Source organism: Prionailurus bengalensis, chromosome B4 (genome assembly GCF_016509475.1).
Source record: "Prionailurus bengalensis isolate Pbe53 chromosome B4, Fcat_Pben_1.1_paternal_pri, whole genome shotgun sequence".
Lineage (NCBI taxonomy): Eukaryota > Metazoa > Chordata > Mammalia > Carnivora > Felidae > Prionailurus > Prionailurus bengalensis.
Genome location: NC_057358.1, coordinates 25,792,556 through 25,809,874, shown reverse-complemented (window position 1 = coordinate 25,809,874; position 17,319 = coordinate 25,792,556). Strand labels below are relative to the sequence as shown.

The following is a 17,319-nucleotide window of genomic DNA, read 5'->3' as shown; positions in this document are numbered from 1 at the left end:
GCCAGGAATGTAGACGTGACATTTCTACAGAACTCAGGTCTGACCTGCGTCCCACGTGCCTCTCTCCAATGTTATAGTAGACATTCAGGCACTGAATAGATCAGAACATATGGTCGAGTTTCAAGAGGTCTGCCTTCTGAGACAGTGAAGCACTGTCCCATCCCACAGGGAATTACTTTTACACTACACTTATATGTAAAGTGAAGATCATTTGCAAAAGTACCATTTTCTGCACTTTGATAGTCTTGACAAATGATCTCTGGTTCAATTACGGCTGTTACCCCGTTCCTTACCATATTCCAAAGAGTTTCACCTGTCCTTTCTATCCAGTTTCTTGTCTGTATTCTCCTGTTTTCCTGCACCTTTGGGCTTCCAGTTTCCTGTACTTTCCTGTACAGAATGGTTCCTTATCTTATTACTCTTAAATCCAACCTTATTATTGGTAAGTACAAACATCTGAGTTTAATAGGTTTTCTAGTCATGTCTAAGCATTTACATATTGAAACACATATTTTTTTATTGTAAGTACTCTTTTTAAAGGTTATTATTTTGAGAGAGAGAGAAAGCACTCACACAAGTAGGGGAGGGGCAGAGAGAGAGAGAGAGAGAGAGGGAGAGAGAGAATCCCAAGCAGGCTCCGCGCTGTCAGCACAGAGCCCAACTCTGGGCTCAAGCTCACGAACCTTAAGATCACGACCTGAGCCAAAATCAAGAGTCAGATGCTCAAACCACTGAGCCACACAGGTGCCCCAGTTAGTCCATTTGATTAACTTGGAGGGAAGAATTATATGTACCGGTAAGTTACATTAGCTCTGAATTCCATTTCATGGTATAAATGGGATGTTACAGAGTATTTATTATAAAAAGGGAGAGCTGAGTGCCAGGAATTGGGACTTGACAGCAGTTCCTGGAAAGACAGAAGGTGCTGATGAGTGAACACAGGGGGACAGGTCTCCTGATCCAGGCGAGGGCCCTGCAAAGTAGTGGTAGACCAAGGAAGGCACAGCCCCCAGGTCTGGCCTCTTCCTCTTCGTTCACACTTTTCCCTCCACCCAGGATGTGCACTGTGCTCTTCTGTGTCCACCTGTATGTCCTTCATTGTCCGGCATAAAACCTTGTTCTTTTCAAAGCTCAGGAGAGGAAGTGGGTGAGGGAATGAACACGGGTCCCTGGATTGTGTGCCAGGTGCTATACAGAAGTTATTCACTTAATTCCTCCAAAAGGGGAGTAGGATAACTTTCAGTAGCATGAAGTCTAATCAAGGCTCAAAGACTAAGCCTCAGAGATGATGTCCTCTCAGGCCACGGTAATAACCCACCAGAGACTGGGTGGCCCACGAATAACAGGAATTGACTTCTTACGGTTCTGGAGGCTGCGAGTTGGAGATCCAGGGTGCCGGCACTGCGGGGTGAGGGCCCTCTTCCCCAGTCACACCGCATCTGGCTGCGTCCTCACGTGCTGGAGGGGAGGGAGCTCTGTGGAGTCTCTTTTGTAAGAGCGCTAATCCCTTCCTGGGCTCCACTCTCCTGACCTTAGCACCTCCTAAAATCCTCACCTCTTAACACCTTGGGCTTTAGGAGTCCAACACGTGAAGTTGAAGGGGCACACGTATTCACCCAGTATCAGCAGGGGAGGAATAGTGAAAAAGGGAACCTGAGTCGGGTCCGTCTGGGCCCGCAGCCTGTGTTGTGTCCAGCGCAAACACCATCACTGAATGGAGCCTGATGGCAGACTGCGAGGCACTCGTCGTCGGGGGCTTGTGGCCTTCTAACTTGTGTTCAGATTCCTGTTTGAAACTTCTGTGTGTTTTGCTCCGTCTCTTAATCATTTTGTGTGACTCTCTCAACCTAATTACTTTCTTTGAAGGCGGAAGTCACTTTTATGCTCCGCAGTATTTACTATCCGCTCCCTGTCCACTGTGGTGTTTACTATGCATGCACTGGTGGATTTAAGCATGCGAGGCCAGTGCAAGTTTTCAAATGCTTAAGGACCAACTGAAAACATAGCGTGAGAAGATTATCTCGAGTGACGTAAATGTGGCTGATGGCTTTGCACATTTAAAATGCATCATTAGAGGTGCCTGGGTGGCTCCGTTGGTTAAGGGTCCCACTCTTAATTTTGGCTCGGGTCACGATCTTGCAGTTGTCGGATCGAGCCCTGAGTTGGGCTCTGTTTTGGACATGGAGCCTGCTTGAGATTCTCCCTGTTCCTCTCTCTTTCTCTCTGCCCTTCCCCTGCTCACGTGAGCACTCTCTCCCAAAAAAATAAATGTGTAAGTATAAAAAAAATAAAGTGCATCATTAGAGTTGTAGCTACAATAAAATTAATGTTCCAAGATGTTATTTTATTAAGCTCTAAAAACATTTCGTATTGAAATGATTGGTGCCTGGAGTGCACACGTCCACTTTCTCAGGCAGGCATATATTTTAGACTCTTCTGGATATCATCTCTTGGTGATCTACTCAAGCTCTTGGGTATGTTTCCTTTAAAACAAATTAGTTCTTGTCTTTTTAATGGAAAGGTAGGGGTTTAAATTTTCAAAGTAAAAAAGCAGCAACTGAACTCATAGCTTTTTCTTATGTACAACTTGACTAGAGATAATCTCTTTATTCGGGATGCAAAGTTGGATACGTGTTCTCAGTCTGTCAGTCACAGACTCATGTTCAGTGATAGACCTGCTTAAACAGTGTTTTCTGTAATCATTTATATTATCCTATTTTTCAGGTCCCGTAGGAGTAGGTTTGAATGAACTGAAACGAAAACTGCTCATCAGTGACACACAACACTACGGTGTGACAGTGCCCCGTAAGTTCCCTGCTCCCCAATGCTGCTAACCGCTGCACTGATGATGACTGGGCACTTAGGTGGCATGGGTGGCACCCAGCATGGTTCTAAGCGGTCAGCATCTGGACTCACAGCAGACCTAGCAAGTATGCAGCGACATTCTCCACATTTTACAGTGGAGGAAACTGAGGCACAGGAGTTCAGGGATTGCCCCAGAGTGCAGACATCATTGGCAGGGTATTTGTTAATTTACAACTTCTTCTCTATTCTTAGTTTTTTTCTTTAATATTTCTTTTTTAAGCTTATTTATTTGTTCTGAGAGAGAGAGAGAGAAAGGAGGAGAAAAAGGGAGAAAGAGAATCCCAAGCGGGCTCCGTGCTGTCAGCACGGAGTCCCACATGGGGCTCGATCTCATGAACCGTGAGATAATGACGTGAGCCGAAACCAAGAATTGGACACTCAAGCAACTGAGCCACCCAGGCGCCCCTCTACTCTCAGTTTTTATGGTGAATTTTAATACACATATGACAGTATTATTTACAAATTTTCTTCTATGTAAAAGTCTATTCTACTTCCTAAAATAAGTGCTAATATTTTCCAGAGTTTTTCACCAGGTTTAAGATCAGAAGGACCAAGCCACAGAGAGCTGAAGGAGGCCTCTTCTAATATAAGCCTTTCTTAATTACTTTTTATATGTAGTAATTGGCAGATCGTGTTAAATGGGCCTTTCATGGCCATATAATCCAAATATGGTAGGCTTCTTTTCAGTATACAGCATTAGACCTATTTTTATAAAAGAGGTTTTCATAGGCTTTCTTACAAGTGAAATGCGATGCTGGAAGCATTTTGATCTCCAGAATAAATGCCATTTGAGTGCTTAATATGTTGATGTTAGAAAGCCTTCTAAAAGATGAAATTGAAATGTTGGCTTTTTCAAGTGGTTTTAGTACTGTTAACAACAAAACAAAACAAAAACAACTGTTTGTATAGTGCCCTTAGCAATGAGCAATGTTCTCGAGTTTGAGAAGAGTTGGGCTTTATTTTAAAATTATAGTTTTCTATTACCTCAAGTTACTCCTTGTTACTGCATTTTTCCAAATTATTGTTTGTAATCGTTTTCAGCCATACGTTATAGGACCGCTGGTTTCCACCAACAGAGATGAAAGTAAAGGAAAATGTGGAAATGTGGAATTAAATTGTGTTTCTCTCTCTCTCTCTCTCTCTCTCTCTCTCTTTTAACTTTAATTATTCACTTCTCTTACAAAGCTGAATTGCAATATACAGGTAATTAGAAAATTTTACAAAACTATTGGCCAGTCTTACAGGTGAGCAGTTACAAAGAACCTAGAGGATGGAAAAACAGATTACGAAGGGGGAAAAAAACGCATGTATTAACTTCCTACTGTGTATTCATCTCCTTTAATTGTCTGAATTTATTTCAATGTCCCAACAACGGGGCGACACCTGCATGCCACAGAGGAGGAAAGAGGGAGCAAGGATCCGTTACCTACTCAGAGTTCCACACACAGTAGTGGTACAACCGCACTCGAAACCAGGTTTTCTGATTCCAGTCTTCACGGTCTTCCTCCCATATACGATACTACACAGTCTTTTCCAACTACATATTCTCTTTATTGCAGCACAGTTAATAATAAAAATCCACGTATTTGGAAGATGCTAAATACCAGTAAGGCTGTTGATCACACATAGGGCTTTATGATAATTTTGGTGTTACTCAAGGACCTGGGGCAATGTACCTTGGCCTCAATTTATCCAACAGTTCAAATAATATCTGCCTCTAAAGTTGTTGCAGAAATTGAGAACATCCAGAAGGTTCTGGGGCTGGAACTCTCCAAAGAAATCCCCAAAGTAGTAATTTTCCACTCAGATTCACTTTTAAACAGGTGTTAATGTCAGAAGACTCCCATGGAGCAGTGTTTTCCAGACTTGGCTGATAATAAAAACCTCTTGGGCTTCATATGAAAAGATTCCAAGGCCTTTCCAAAGAAATCCTCCTTCAGGAAATCTGACAGAATGCCTGAAAGTCTGTATTTATATATCCCAGGTGACTCATAATACCAGACATGTTTGGAAAATAACAGCCATAGCATCAGCTCGGGATGATTTAATTAATTAAAGAAGAATATATTTTAAGAACAAGTTTGGAATTTCAGATTGTTTTGCTTTGTCAAATATTCTAGGTAGAGTCTTGAGTATTTGGAGAAAAATTATTGCTCTGATTATTCCACCAGTATTCTGTTCGATGTTTAACTCTATAAATCTTTTCCCCCAAATGTACTGAATATCCACCAGAATGGGTAGGTTGAAAAAGATGTAGAGCATTGGAACTCTCACACATTGCTGGTGTTGGTGGGAGTGCAAATTAATTCATCCACTTTGGAAAACTAAGTGATACTATCTACTAGAGCTGAGCAAATACATACCCCATGACCTCACGATTCCACTCCTAGTACACAGCCAACAGGGATGCACACAACGTGCACTCGGATGGTTTTGGAAACATTATTCCTAAGAGCCCCAAACTGGAAAGGACCCAAATGCCCATCAGTGGTAGATCGGATAAGGGACATGATGGCATGTTCACACGACAGAAGACTGTAATGCCCAATCTGCTGCTCCGCGCAGCATTGGGAATGAGTCCACCAAACGTGTCCAGTGAAAGGCAGACACAAAAGAGAATACGCAATATAACTCCGTTTGTATAAATACAATAAAAGCAATGCTAACGTGTGCTGTTAGATGTCTTGAGGAGGTGGATCGGAAGGGTGATTGTGCAGTGCTGGAAATCTTCTGTTCCCTGGTGGGTGCTTCTTACCTGGGTATTTTCATTCTGTGGAAATTCGTTAAGCTTACATGTGAACTTTTCTGTCGAGCATACTTCAGGTTTTTCAGTGTTAAAAAGAAATACTTGGTAGTTTAGCTCACTGTGGTTTGCTGAGGTCCATTTTCTGGTCTTGACTGCGCTACAGTTATGGAAGATGAACACTTTCCTTCATTGGAGAAAGTTGAATGATAGTTACACAGAATCTGCTCTGTACTATTTTTGCAACTTATTGTGAATCTGTAATTATTGCAATTAGAAAAAATTATTTAAAAGGATGCTAAATGAGGTAAGCACTATCACTCTTGGGCTAAAATGGCAGAACAAATTATACGATCTTTAAAAAATATCTGTGTTGCCACATTAAACATTGAAAGTTGCTTTTAAAGAAAGTGGTGGCCGAGACCTGTTTTCTGCTGTCTTGCTTCTCTGTGGGAAATTTCATTCTCAGTGAGCAGCACCAACACTGTTTTAAGGCTCTAGGTTATCATCAACAAATTTAAATGACTATTAATATAACCAGGCTTTCAAAAGGCTGTCTCAGTAAATTAAAATAAAGCAGTTAACAAAAAGTATTGCAGTAAATGTCAAATTCTTGATGAATTCCCAAGTCTTTACAGTCTGGAATTTTGGGCACTCACAGTCAACCACACCTGTTAATCACTTTGTGGTTTCTCGTGAAGGCATATATCACAGTTATGTGTTTTCATAGGTTTCAAAGGACTCATGTTCTGTAACACTTCTTTGTCTATAGAAAACCTCAGTTGAGATTTCTAATATATATGTATGTAAACTAGGGTACCAATTCAAAAAAATTTTTTTTTCTTATCTCATTATGGCAGTTATTTGGGAATTTTGTGGGAAGCAGGGGAAGAAGGTGGAGTTTGTCTCGTATGTGTTTGATGTTTGTCTGACGGTGAACACAGTGAGTACTCTGACAAGTGAGCGATGGTGAGGTGGTGGCCTGCATTATAATTAATGTGTCCATCTTTCCCTTTGAATTCTCTGCCCTTAAGAACTTCCAGATCCCTTCTGCAGGATTCCTCACCGTTAATGAGTTTGTGAGATTTCCCATGATCCCTCACTGCAATTAGCAATAAAACTCTTCAACAGTAAAATTACATCAGGCTTGGATAATTTGGGGTGATGGTGATAAGCAAACACTTTGTAGGTACATTCACTTTTAACTGTGTTTGGCAGTGTCATAAATGTCTTGTTCACTTGAGGTAGTTCTAAATAATACTTTTAACCCTCCCAAGGGGACTCCATGTGTCAGGGCAGTGACCCTTAACACTGCATGTTCTACATTTTCAGAGTGTTCTGCCGTGACAATTGAACAAAGGTAACCTTTTCTCAGTTCACCAGAAACAAATTAATGCACATAAAATTCTCAGTTTTGATTTTCAGCAGTACATTCTTACGAAGCTTACTATTTGCCAAAGGAACGCCAGCAGACAACTAAATTGTTGAAATGACAAATGCATATTAACCCTACCTAGATTCCAAAGCAGAGGATCATACTACTTTTAATATCTTTCGTACTTGTGGATGCGTATTATGTTATTTACACTTTAATAGAGTGAATTTGTCATGAAATTCATTCTTAGCTTTTATGACAAGAATTAAATTTATTAGTATTACATGCTGTTCCTGCAGAAGGTGCGACATTTCGTAATGAATAGCACAATTTCTTGGTGCTTTACCAGTAGAAATACGAAAAACTGTTTTAGAAGATCTGAATGTTGTATTAAAATATGCTTTTAACTAAATAGAAGTTAATTAAAATTTTGGATATAATTTAAATTTAAGTTCAATTTAAATCAATTACTTTTTGTATTAGGTTACTTTTTCCCCCCTTTCTGCAGTTTTCCTTTTACATATTATTGGGATATAATTGAAATAGATAAGCTGCATATATTTAAAAGGTACAGTTAGATCTGTTTTAACATACATATACACGTATGAAATCATCATCACAATCAACATAATGCATATTACCATCTCCTCAAAAAATCTGCCCATGCCTTTAGTAATCTATCCTTCTACTCCTGGCCTTAGGCAACCACAGATCTACATTCCGAAACTATAGATTAGTTTAAATCATCTAGCACTTTATATAAATGAAATTAGACATTGTTCCCAATTTTCTTTGGGGGAAGGGGTTAGTTTATTTCACCCAGCATGAGTTTGAGATTCACCAAGGTTGTTTCATAGATTAGTAATTCATCCCTTTTCATTGCTGAGTGGTATTCCATTGTATGGAAATACTATAATTTGTTGATCCATCCATTCACCTTTTAATGGATACTTGGGGGTTCCCCCCGTTTTGGGTTATTACAAATAAACCTATAAGCTAGATATTTTGATGAATATATGTTTTTGTTTCTGTTGGGTAAATAGTTAGGAGTAGAATGGCTGGGACATAGGTAATTTTGTAAGACCTTACCAAACCATTTCTGAAGTGGTTATACCATTTTACAACCCTGGCAGTGTATGCCAGATCTAGTTGTTCTACCTCTTTGCCAACACTTTGTATAGTCAGCCTTTTATTTTTTAATTTCATTTGATTTATTATTTATATGTAATGTCAAGTTGGCTAACATACAGTCTATGCCATGTGCTCTTGGTTTCGGGGGTAGATTCCCGTGACTCATCGCTTACGTACAACACCCAGCACCCGTTGCAACAAGTACCCTCCTCAATGTCCATCACCCATTTCCCCCTCTCCCCCACCCCTCCCCATGAACTCTGTTTTTTCTCTGTATTTAAGAGTCTCTTATGGTTTGCCTCCCTCCCTCTCTGGTTTTTAACAATGTTTTCCCATTCCCTTCCCCCATGGTCTTTTGTTAAGTTTCTCAAATTCCACATATGAGTGAAAATATATGATATCTGCATTTCTCTGACTTATTTCACTTAAATAAAATATGGTTTATATATACAATGGAATACTACTTGGCAATGAGAAAGAATGAAATCCTTCCATTTGCAGCAACGTGGGTAAAACCAGAGGGTATTAGAGTCAGCCTTTTAAATTTTTCTCAGTGTGATACAGACACGTCTCAGAGGGATTACAGGTTCAGTTCCAGACCACCACAATAAAGTGAATATTGCAATGAAGTGGGTCAAATGAATTTTTTGGTTTCTCAGTACATATAAAAGTTATGCTTAAAAAATGAAATTTGTGATTATACTGTAATCTATTAAGTGTGCAGTAGCATTAAGGCCAAAAAAAGTACATATCTTAATTTTAAAATACTTTATTGCTAAAAAAATGCTACTGTCCTCTGAGCTTTCAGAAAGTCATTTTTTGTTCTGGGGGGGAGGGTTTTGCCCTGAGGTTGGTGGCTTCTGAAGGCAGGGGTGGCTGTGGCAACTTCTTAAAATAAGACAACAGTGAAGTTTGCCACATTATTCACTCTTCCTTTCACAAACACTTTCTCTGTAGCATGCATGCAGTGGTTGGTGTTCAATAGCGTTTGACCCACAGTAGAACTTCTCCCCAAATTGGACTTGATCCTCTCAAATACTGTGCTGCTTTATCAGCTGAGTGTATGTAGCATTCTCAGTCCTCTGTTGTCATTTCAACAGTCTTCACAGCATCTTCACAGGGGTAGATTCCAGATCCAGAAACCACTTTCTTTGCTCATCCGTAAGAAGCAACTCCTCATCCATTAAAGTTTGATCACAAGGTGGCAGCAATTCGGCCCCATCTTCAGGCTCCACTTCTAATTCCAATTCTCCCGCTATTTACACCCCAGCTGCAGGGACTTTCTCCACTCAAGGCTTGAACCCCTCAAAGTCATTCATGAGTATTGGAATCCACTTCTTCCAAACTGTTAATGTTGATATTTTGATCTCTTCCCATGAATCACAAATGTTCTTAACAGCATCTAGTGTGAACTCTTTCCAGAAAGTTATCTTTCCATAATTCAGTTTTCAACTTATTTTGCCCAAATCCGTCAGAGAAGTCACTATCTATGGCAGCCATAGCTTTACAAAAATGTACGTCTTAGTAAGAATTGAAAGTCAGAATTACTCCTTGATCCATGGACTGCAGAATGGATGTTGTGTTAGCAGGCTTGAAAACAACATTAGTCTCGTTTTACATCTCCATCCGAGCTCTTGGTGGCAAGGTGCTTTCGTAGTATTTCAGAAAGAATCTGAGCACTAGCTTTGAACAGTGGGCTTAAAACATACAGTAAACCATGTTGGAAACAGAAGTGCTGATAAACAGGCTTTGTTGTCCCATTTATAGAGCACAGGCAGAGTACATTTTCCATAATTCTTAAGGGCGTTGGGATTTTCAGAACAGCCAGTGAACACTGGCTTCAGCTTTAAAGCCATCAATGACATTCACCCCTAACGAGGTAGACTGTCCTTTAGAGCTCTGGAGCCAGGCATTGACTTCTCTCTAGCTGTGAAAGCCTAGATGGCACCTTCTTCCAGTATAAGGCTGTTTGATTTACAGTGAAAATCCACTTGGTGTAGGCACCTTCATTAATGATCTATCTCAGCTGGGTCTTCTGGTAACTTGCTACAGCTTCTACATCAGCATCTGCTGCTTCACCCTGCACTTTTCTGTGACAGAGATGACTTGTTTCCTTAAACGTCAGGGACAACCTCTGCTGGCTTCACACTTTCCTTCTGCAGCTTCCTCCCCTCTCGCTGCCTTCATAGAATTGAAGGGAGTCGGGCTTGGGCTTACGGGACTGTTGTGGCTGGTTGGCTCTTCTCTCCAGGTCAGCAATCAGGCCGATTCACGTGCATTCACTGGAGTAGCACTTTTCATTTCCTTCAAGAATTTTTCTTTTGCATTCACAACTTGACTGTTCGGTGCAAGAGGCCTAGCTTTCGGCCTGTCGCAGCTTTCCACGTGCCTTCCTCCCTAGGCTTAATCGTGTCTAGCTTTTGACTGAAAGCGGGAGCCGTACAGCTCTTCCTTGCACTTGAACACTTAGAGGCGATTGTAGAGTTATTCATTGGCCTAATTTCAATATTGTTGTGTCTCAGGGAAGAGGGAGGCCTGAGGAGACGGGGAGAGATCAGGCAATGGCCAGTCAGTGGAGCAGTCAGAAAACACACACCGTTTGTTGATTAAGTTCGCCATCTTACGTGGGCACAGTTCATGGCACTCCAGAACAACTGCAATAGTAACGTCAAAGATCACTGGTTACAATAACAGATATAATAATGAAAAAGTTGGAAATATCATGAGAATTACCAAAATGTGACAGAGACACAAAGTGAGCAAATGCTGTTGGAAAAATGATGCTGATGCTTGACACAGGGTTGCCACAAACCTTCACTTTGTTTAAAAGAAAAAAAAATACCTGTGAAGCAAAATAAAGCACAGTAAAATGAGGTATGCTTGTATGTGTGTAGTGCTATTTCATTGTACTTCAATTTGCATTTAATTGATAACTAATGATATTGAGTGTCATTTTGTGGACCCAGTCATTTATGGACCTTTGGCAAAATGCCTATTCAAATAGTTTGCCATTTAAAAAAAAATGCATTGTCAGAGGGTTAAGCGTGAGTCTCTTAATTTCAGCTGAGGTCACAATCTCACAATTCATGACATCAAGCCCCACGTTGGGCTCTGCAGTGACAGCACAGAGGCTGCTTGCGATTCTCTCTCTCTCTCTCTCTCTCTCTCTGCCCCTCCCCTGCTTGTGTGCTCTCTCTAAATAAATAGATGCCTAAAAAATTGCATTGTCTCATTGAGTTTTGGGAATTCTTTATATATTCTGGATACATATCCTTTATATGATAAATAAGTTATACACATATTCCTTCCAGTCTGTGGGTTAACTTTTCATTTTGTACTGGTGTTTTACAAAGACCAAAAGTTTTTAATTTTGACAAAGTCTCACTTATCATGTTTTGTGCTTATGTTCTACCTAAAAATCTTTTATGTCTCAGGGTCACAAAGACACTCTGCTTTTTCTAGAAGTTTTATAATTTTACATTTTACACTTAGATCTTCATCCATTTCAAGTTATATCTTACGTTGTTACTTAGCAGACTTGCCTTGTTCCTGATCTCAAGGGAAAACAACTCCCTTTTTGACCATTAAGTGTGATGTTTACTCATCAATGCCCTTTATTTATTTGAGGGCATTCCCTGTGAACCCTAGTTTGCAGATGCTTTTTGTCATGAATGGGCACTGAATTTTTTTCTGATGATTTTTCTAGATACATTGAAATGATCATGTATTATCCTTCATTCTGTTAATATGGTGAATTCCATTGATTTCCAAATGTTCAGCCAACTTTTTATTCACGAGATAAACTCTACTTGGTTATGATCTCTTATCTTTTTAAAAAATATATTGCTGAATTTAACTTGCTAATAATTTTGTTGAGGACTTTTGCATCTAAACTTTTGATGGAGATTGGTCTGTAATGTTTTCTAATGTCTTTGATAGGTTGTGCAATTAGTTTGTACTAATATCATAAAATGAATGAAGCAGTGATTCCTCTTTATGCAAAAATATGTTGATGTAAGATTTGTGTTATTTCATTCTTAAATGGTGGATAGACTTCATTAGCCATCTAGGCCTGGAATTTTCTTTGGGGGAAGGTTTTAAAAAATAAGTTTGATTTATTTGACAGGCTATTCAGATATTTTTCCTCCTCTTGTTTCAATTTTGATTCTTTATACTTTTCAAGAAATGTATCTACTTCATCTAAATTGTCAAATATGTTGGCATAAAGTAATGCATAATATTCTCTAATCCTTTTTAGTGTCCATAGGATCTCTGATAATAACTCATTTTTCATTAAAAAAAATTTTTTTTTCAACATTTATTTATTTTTTTTTGGGACAGAGAGAGACAGAGCATGAACAGGGGAGGGGCAGAGAGAGAGAGGGAGACACAGAATCGGAAACAGGCTCCAGGCTCTGAGCCATCAGCCCAGAGCCCGACGCGGGGCTCGAACTCCCGGACCGCGAGATCGTGACCTGGCTGAAGTCGGACGCTTAACCGACTGCGCCACCCAGGCGCCCCTCATTTTTCATTTTTTATATTGGTGATCTTTGTTTTTCTTTTTTTAAAAGAAATATCTTTGTTTATTTATGTTGAGAAAGAGAGAGAAAACATGAGAGAAAGACTGATTCCCCCAGGCATCCCTGTTCTCTTTTTCTTGATCACTGTAATTAGGTTTTTAAATTTTGTTGTTTTTCTTTATTGTCTTTTTTTTTTGTATTAATTTCTGTTATTATTCTCTTCTCCTTGGTTTGGGTGTACTGTGATGTTTTCTTTGTAGCAACATCTTAAAAGTTTATTTATTTATTTTGAGAGAGACCGCAGGAGTGGGGGCAGGGCAGAGAGAGAGGGAGAGACAGGATCCCAAGCAAGCTCTGTACTGTCAGTGCAGAGTCTGATGTGGGGCTCGAACTCATGAAAGTGAGATTCATGACCTGAGCTGAAACCAAGAGTCAGATGCTTTACCTACTGAGCCACTGAGGTGCCCCTCTTTCTAGCATATTTTAAGATGAACTTTCAGTCATAGAGTTTAGATCTTCTTTTCTAATATAAGCATTTAAAGGTATAAGTTTCCTGCTTTGCACCATGTTCCATGCTGTAACTGTAATAGGTTGTATATTCCTTGTTATGTCCTTCACAATATTTATTATTGCATCTTTGAATCTTTATTTAGAAGTGTGTTATTTAATTTTCAGATATTTGAGATTTTCCTAGATATCTTATTACTGGTTTTTAATTATGTTATGGCTAGAGAATTTACTCTTTTATGATTTGGGTTCTTTTAAATTTGTTGGGACTTTTTATTGGCCCAGCATATGATCTTCCTTTTGACAAACGCATCATGTACACCTGAAAAGAATGTGTATTCTGCATGTATTGGATGTAGTGTTACATAGGTATTAATTAGTCTCCAAAGGTTGGTGGTAGTGTTTAGGTCACCTGTGTCTTACTGATATTTTGTCTAGCTCTATCAGTTGTTGAGAGGCATTAAAATCTCTTATTCTGGTTGTGAAATTGCCCATTTCTTCATTTAACTCAGCCACTTTTTGCATCATGTATTTTAAAGTTTTGTTATTATGTGTGTACAAATTTATAATTCTCATAATTTTATCTTTTATCATTATGAAGTGTTCTTCTTTATCTCTGGTAATACTCTTTTTCTTGGAATCTCTTTTATCTGGTATTAAAGTAGCCACTTCAGGGGCGCCTGGGTGGCGCAGTCGGTTAAGCGTCCGACTTCAGCCAGGTCACGATCTCGCGGTCCGTGAGTTTGAGCCCCGCGTCAGGCTCTGGGCTAATGGCTCAGAGCCTGGAGCCTGTTTCCGATTCTGTGTCTCCCTCTCTCTCTGCCCCTACCCCGTTCATGCTCTATCTCTCTCTGTCCCAAAAATAAATAAACGTTGAAAAAAAAAAAAAGTAGCCACTTCAGCTGCCTTATGCTTACTGTTTACATGGTATATGTACTATCTTCCATCTGCTCACTTTCAACTTATCTGTGTCTTTGTAGTTAATGTGTCTTTCTTATAGACTTAATAGACAGCATGTACTAGGGTCTTTTTCACCCTTTCTATCTCTGCCTTTTGATTGGATTATACAAACCAATTAACATTTCCCAAATTATGAAAATGATTAAATTTAAGCTATTTTATTGTTTTTCTGTTTATCCTTTGCCTTCTGCTTTTTATTTCTTTTCTACTGTTATTTATTATTATTATTATTATTATTATTATTATTATTTGAATGGCTTTTAACATTCCATTTCAGTTTACCTATTTGCTCTCTGCTTATATGTCTTTGTATTGTTACTGGTTGATGTAGGGATTACAACATGCTTATACCTAATCATTCAGAGTTATCTTCATGCCATTTCACATAAAATATAGAAACCTTTCAATTATATAGTCCTTTTTGTGGTAATTGACAAATATATCATGTTTGCATACACTGGAAACTCTACCAGATAATATTAAAACTTTTAAATCAGTTGTATATGTATATATAATATATACATATATAAATATATTTTAATATATATTTTAAGGAACTTAAGAGGAAAAAAGCAAACTTCTATTTATATTCAACCATTCTTTCTGTTGCTCTTCATTCCTTGAAGATATAGATTTCCTTCTTAACATTTCCTTTTAGCCTAAAACCTTCCTTGAATATTCTTTTAGAACACATCTGCTGATAAAATTTCTTGGTTTCTCTTCTAACAAGGTGTTTATTTTGCCTTTTTCTCCTGAAGGATATTTTGGGTGAAATTCTTTTCTTTCAGTACCTTAAGTGTAGATATTATTTCATTGAGTTCTTGTTTTTATGATTTATAATAATACAATAGATCTGGAATCAGTATTCCTCACATGTACTGTATTGGATTTTTCTAGATGTTTCAAAATGTTTATCTGTATCTTTGGCTGTTAGTACTTTGGTTTTAGTGTCTAGGCATGATTTTTCTCTGAACTTATCCTATTTGAGATTTGTTGAAACTTTGGGAATTTGTAAACATTATGTCTTCACCAAATTTTAGCAGTTTTTGGCTATTATTTCTTCAAATACATTTTTTTTTGCCTCAATCTCTTTTTCATCTCCTTCTGGCATCCGGATTACACATATGTTATACAGGTCCCTGGGGCTCCATTTATATCTTTTCAGTCTTTTTTTCTTTGTTGCTCAGATTTTATAATTTCTATTGACCTACTTCAAGTTCACTGGTTTTTTTCTCTGTCATCTCCGTTCTGCTGCTGAGCCCACTTAGTGATTTGTTTCTGTTAGATATTGTATATTTCAGTTCCAAAATTTCCACTTGGTTCTTCTTTATAGTTTCCATTTCTCTAAGAATGCATATCTTCGTTCATTTCAGGTGTATTGTCCTTTACCTTATAAAACACAGTTGTAATAGTTGCCTTATTCTTTGCTTGATAGTCCTAGTTAACTTCTTGTTCATTCAGAGCTGCCATCTATCATTTTCTCCTTGAGAACTGGTCCTATTTTATGTGTGTTTTTTGTATGTTGAATAATTTCTTTTAAGTTTTTTTAATCTTTATTTTTGAGAAGAGAGAGAGAGTGACTGGGGGAGGGGCAAAGAGAGACACAGAATCTGAGGCAGGCTCCAGGCTCTAAGCTGTCAGCACAGAGCCTGACGTGGGGCTTGAACTCACGAACTGCGAGATCATGACCTGAACCAAAGTCTGACACTTAACCGACTGAGCCACCCAGGCACCCCTAATTGCATCCTGGATATTATGAATGCAATGTTGTATCAACTCTAGGTCCTGCTTATAATGGAACAGAAAATACAGGATTAACTTTAGAAATAAATGGGCTCCTGGGTGGCTCAAACATCTGACTCTTGATTTCAGCTCACGTCGTGATCTCATGGTTCATGCGATCGACCCCCACATCGAACTCTGCACTAACAGCATGGAGCCTGCTTTGGATTCTCTCTCTCCCTCTCTCTCTGCCCCTCTCCTGCTCACATGCTATCTCTCTCTCAAAATAAATAAATGTAAAAAACAAAACAAAACAAAAAAACAAAAAACCTGAGGAGTTGCAGTGCGAATATGGCAAGCAGCCCATCCTTCCTGCTGATTACAACTAAAAACTCTGGCCCCAGGACAACTGTCTGAGCACTTTGAAAATGAGTAAAGCAAGCAGACTATATAGGGGAATCAACATTCTGGAGAATGTTTTTACTTTAGCAAGTAATCAACCATTTTATGTTTAGACTATAAGTTCTGTCTCACTGTCAGTTGTGGTTTAAATCTCAGTTCACTTCTCTAAACCTCTTGCTACACTGGTTTGGGTCATCTCTGTCACATGTAGTTCGGGGGAGTCTGATACTTGTGTACAGAGTTCACATCTCAGCTCAGTTTTCTAATAAGCCTTTTCTATGTTGGTTTGGATGTGTTCTGTGCTGCTGTTATTGAGGGGTTAGGCTGACACTTCTGTGTCCTAAACTCTGTTGTAAAATGTTGCTATGTTAGCTGGAGTCCAAACTGCATGCGTATAGCTCAGGGTTTTTTCTTCAGCTAGTATTCCTTCCTACTCAGGATTAGAATATCTCTTCCAGTCTTCCTGGATTACCTCCACACACTTCAGTTTTTAAGGACTTTCTTGTTTTTTCTTAATAAGGGCTCCTACACTGCAATTTAGTCACACATAACACCATGATGCTCTGTGATTGTTCCCACCCTCAGGGCAAAGCAAAGAGGAAATAAAAGTTAAAACTCTGCCCCACGGCCTGTTGATTTCCCGACACAACCTGCTTTATTTATTTTAAAAGTGCTGGGGGGGGGGGTGCCTGGGTGGCTCAGTCAGTTAAGCATCCAACTTCGGCTCGGGTTCTGAACTCATGGTTCAGGGGTTCGAGCCCCATGTCGCACTCTGTGCTGACAGCTCAGAGCCTGGAGCCTGCTTCGGATTCGGTGTCTCCCTCTCTCTCTCTGCCCCTGTCCCACTTGTGGGCTGTCTCTGTCTCTCAAAAATGAATAAACATTTTTAAATAATAATAAAAAATAAATAAAAGTGCTCAGATAGTTTGTCTTGGGCGCAGAGTTTTTAGTTGTAATCAGTAGGAAAGATGGGCCGTAGTCAGTCTTTCACGTGCCGTATCGGCACTGCAACTCCTTAGGTTTGGTTCTCGTTTTAAAATTAGTCCTTGTGTTTTCTCCTCCATTATAATTTAGTAGCAAATAGGTAAAATTAC

General features: G+C 39.1%; 1 protein-coding gene across 4 annotated transcripts in view; it reads left to right on the top strand.

Annotated features, from left to right (window-relative positions):
• MPP7 (membrane palmitoylated protein 7) overlaps positions 1-17,319 on the top strand; it is a 292,696-nt gene that overhangs the window by 270,320 nt on the left and 5,057 nt on the right. For 3 of the 4 annotated variants that reach the window (XM_043563317.1, XM_043563318.1, XM_043563316.1), the window contains one exon: positions 2,725-2,805. The exons of the other annotated variant lie outside the window; for it this stretch is intronic. In XM_043563317.1, coding sequence (XP_043419252.1) covers positions 2,725-2,805 — 81 coding nt within the window. The remainder of the gene's footprint in view (positions 1-2,724; positions 2,806-17,319) is intronic. 4 annotated transcript variants of the gene reach the window in all.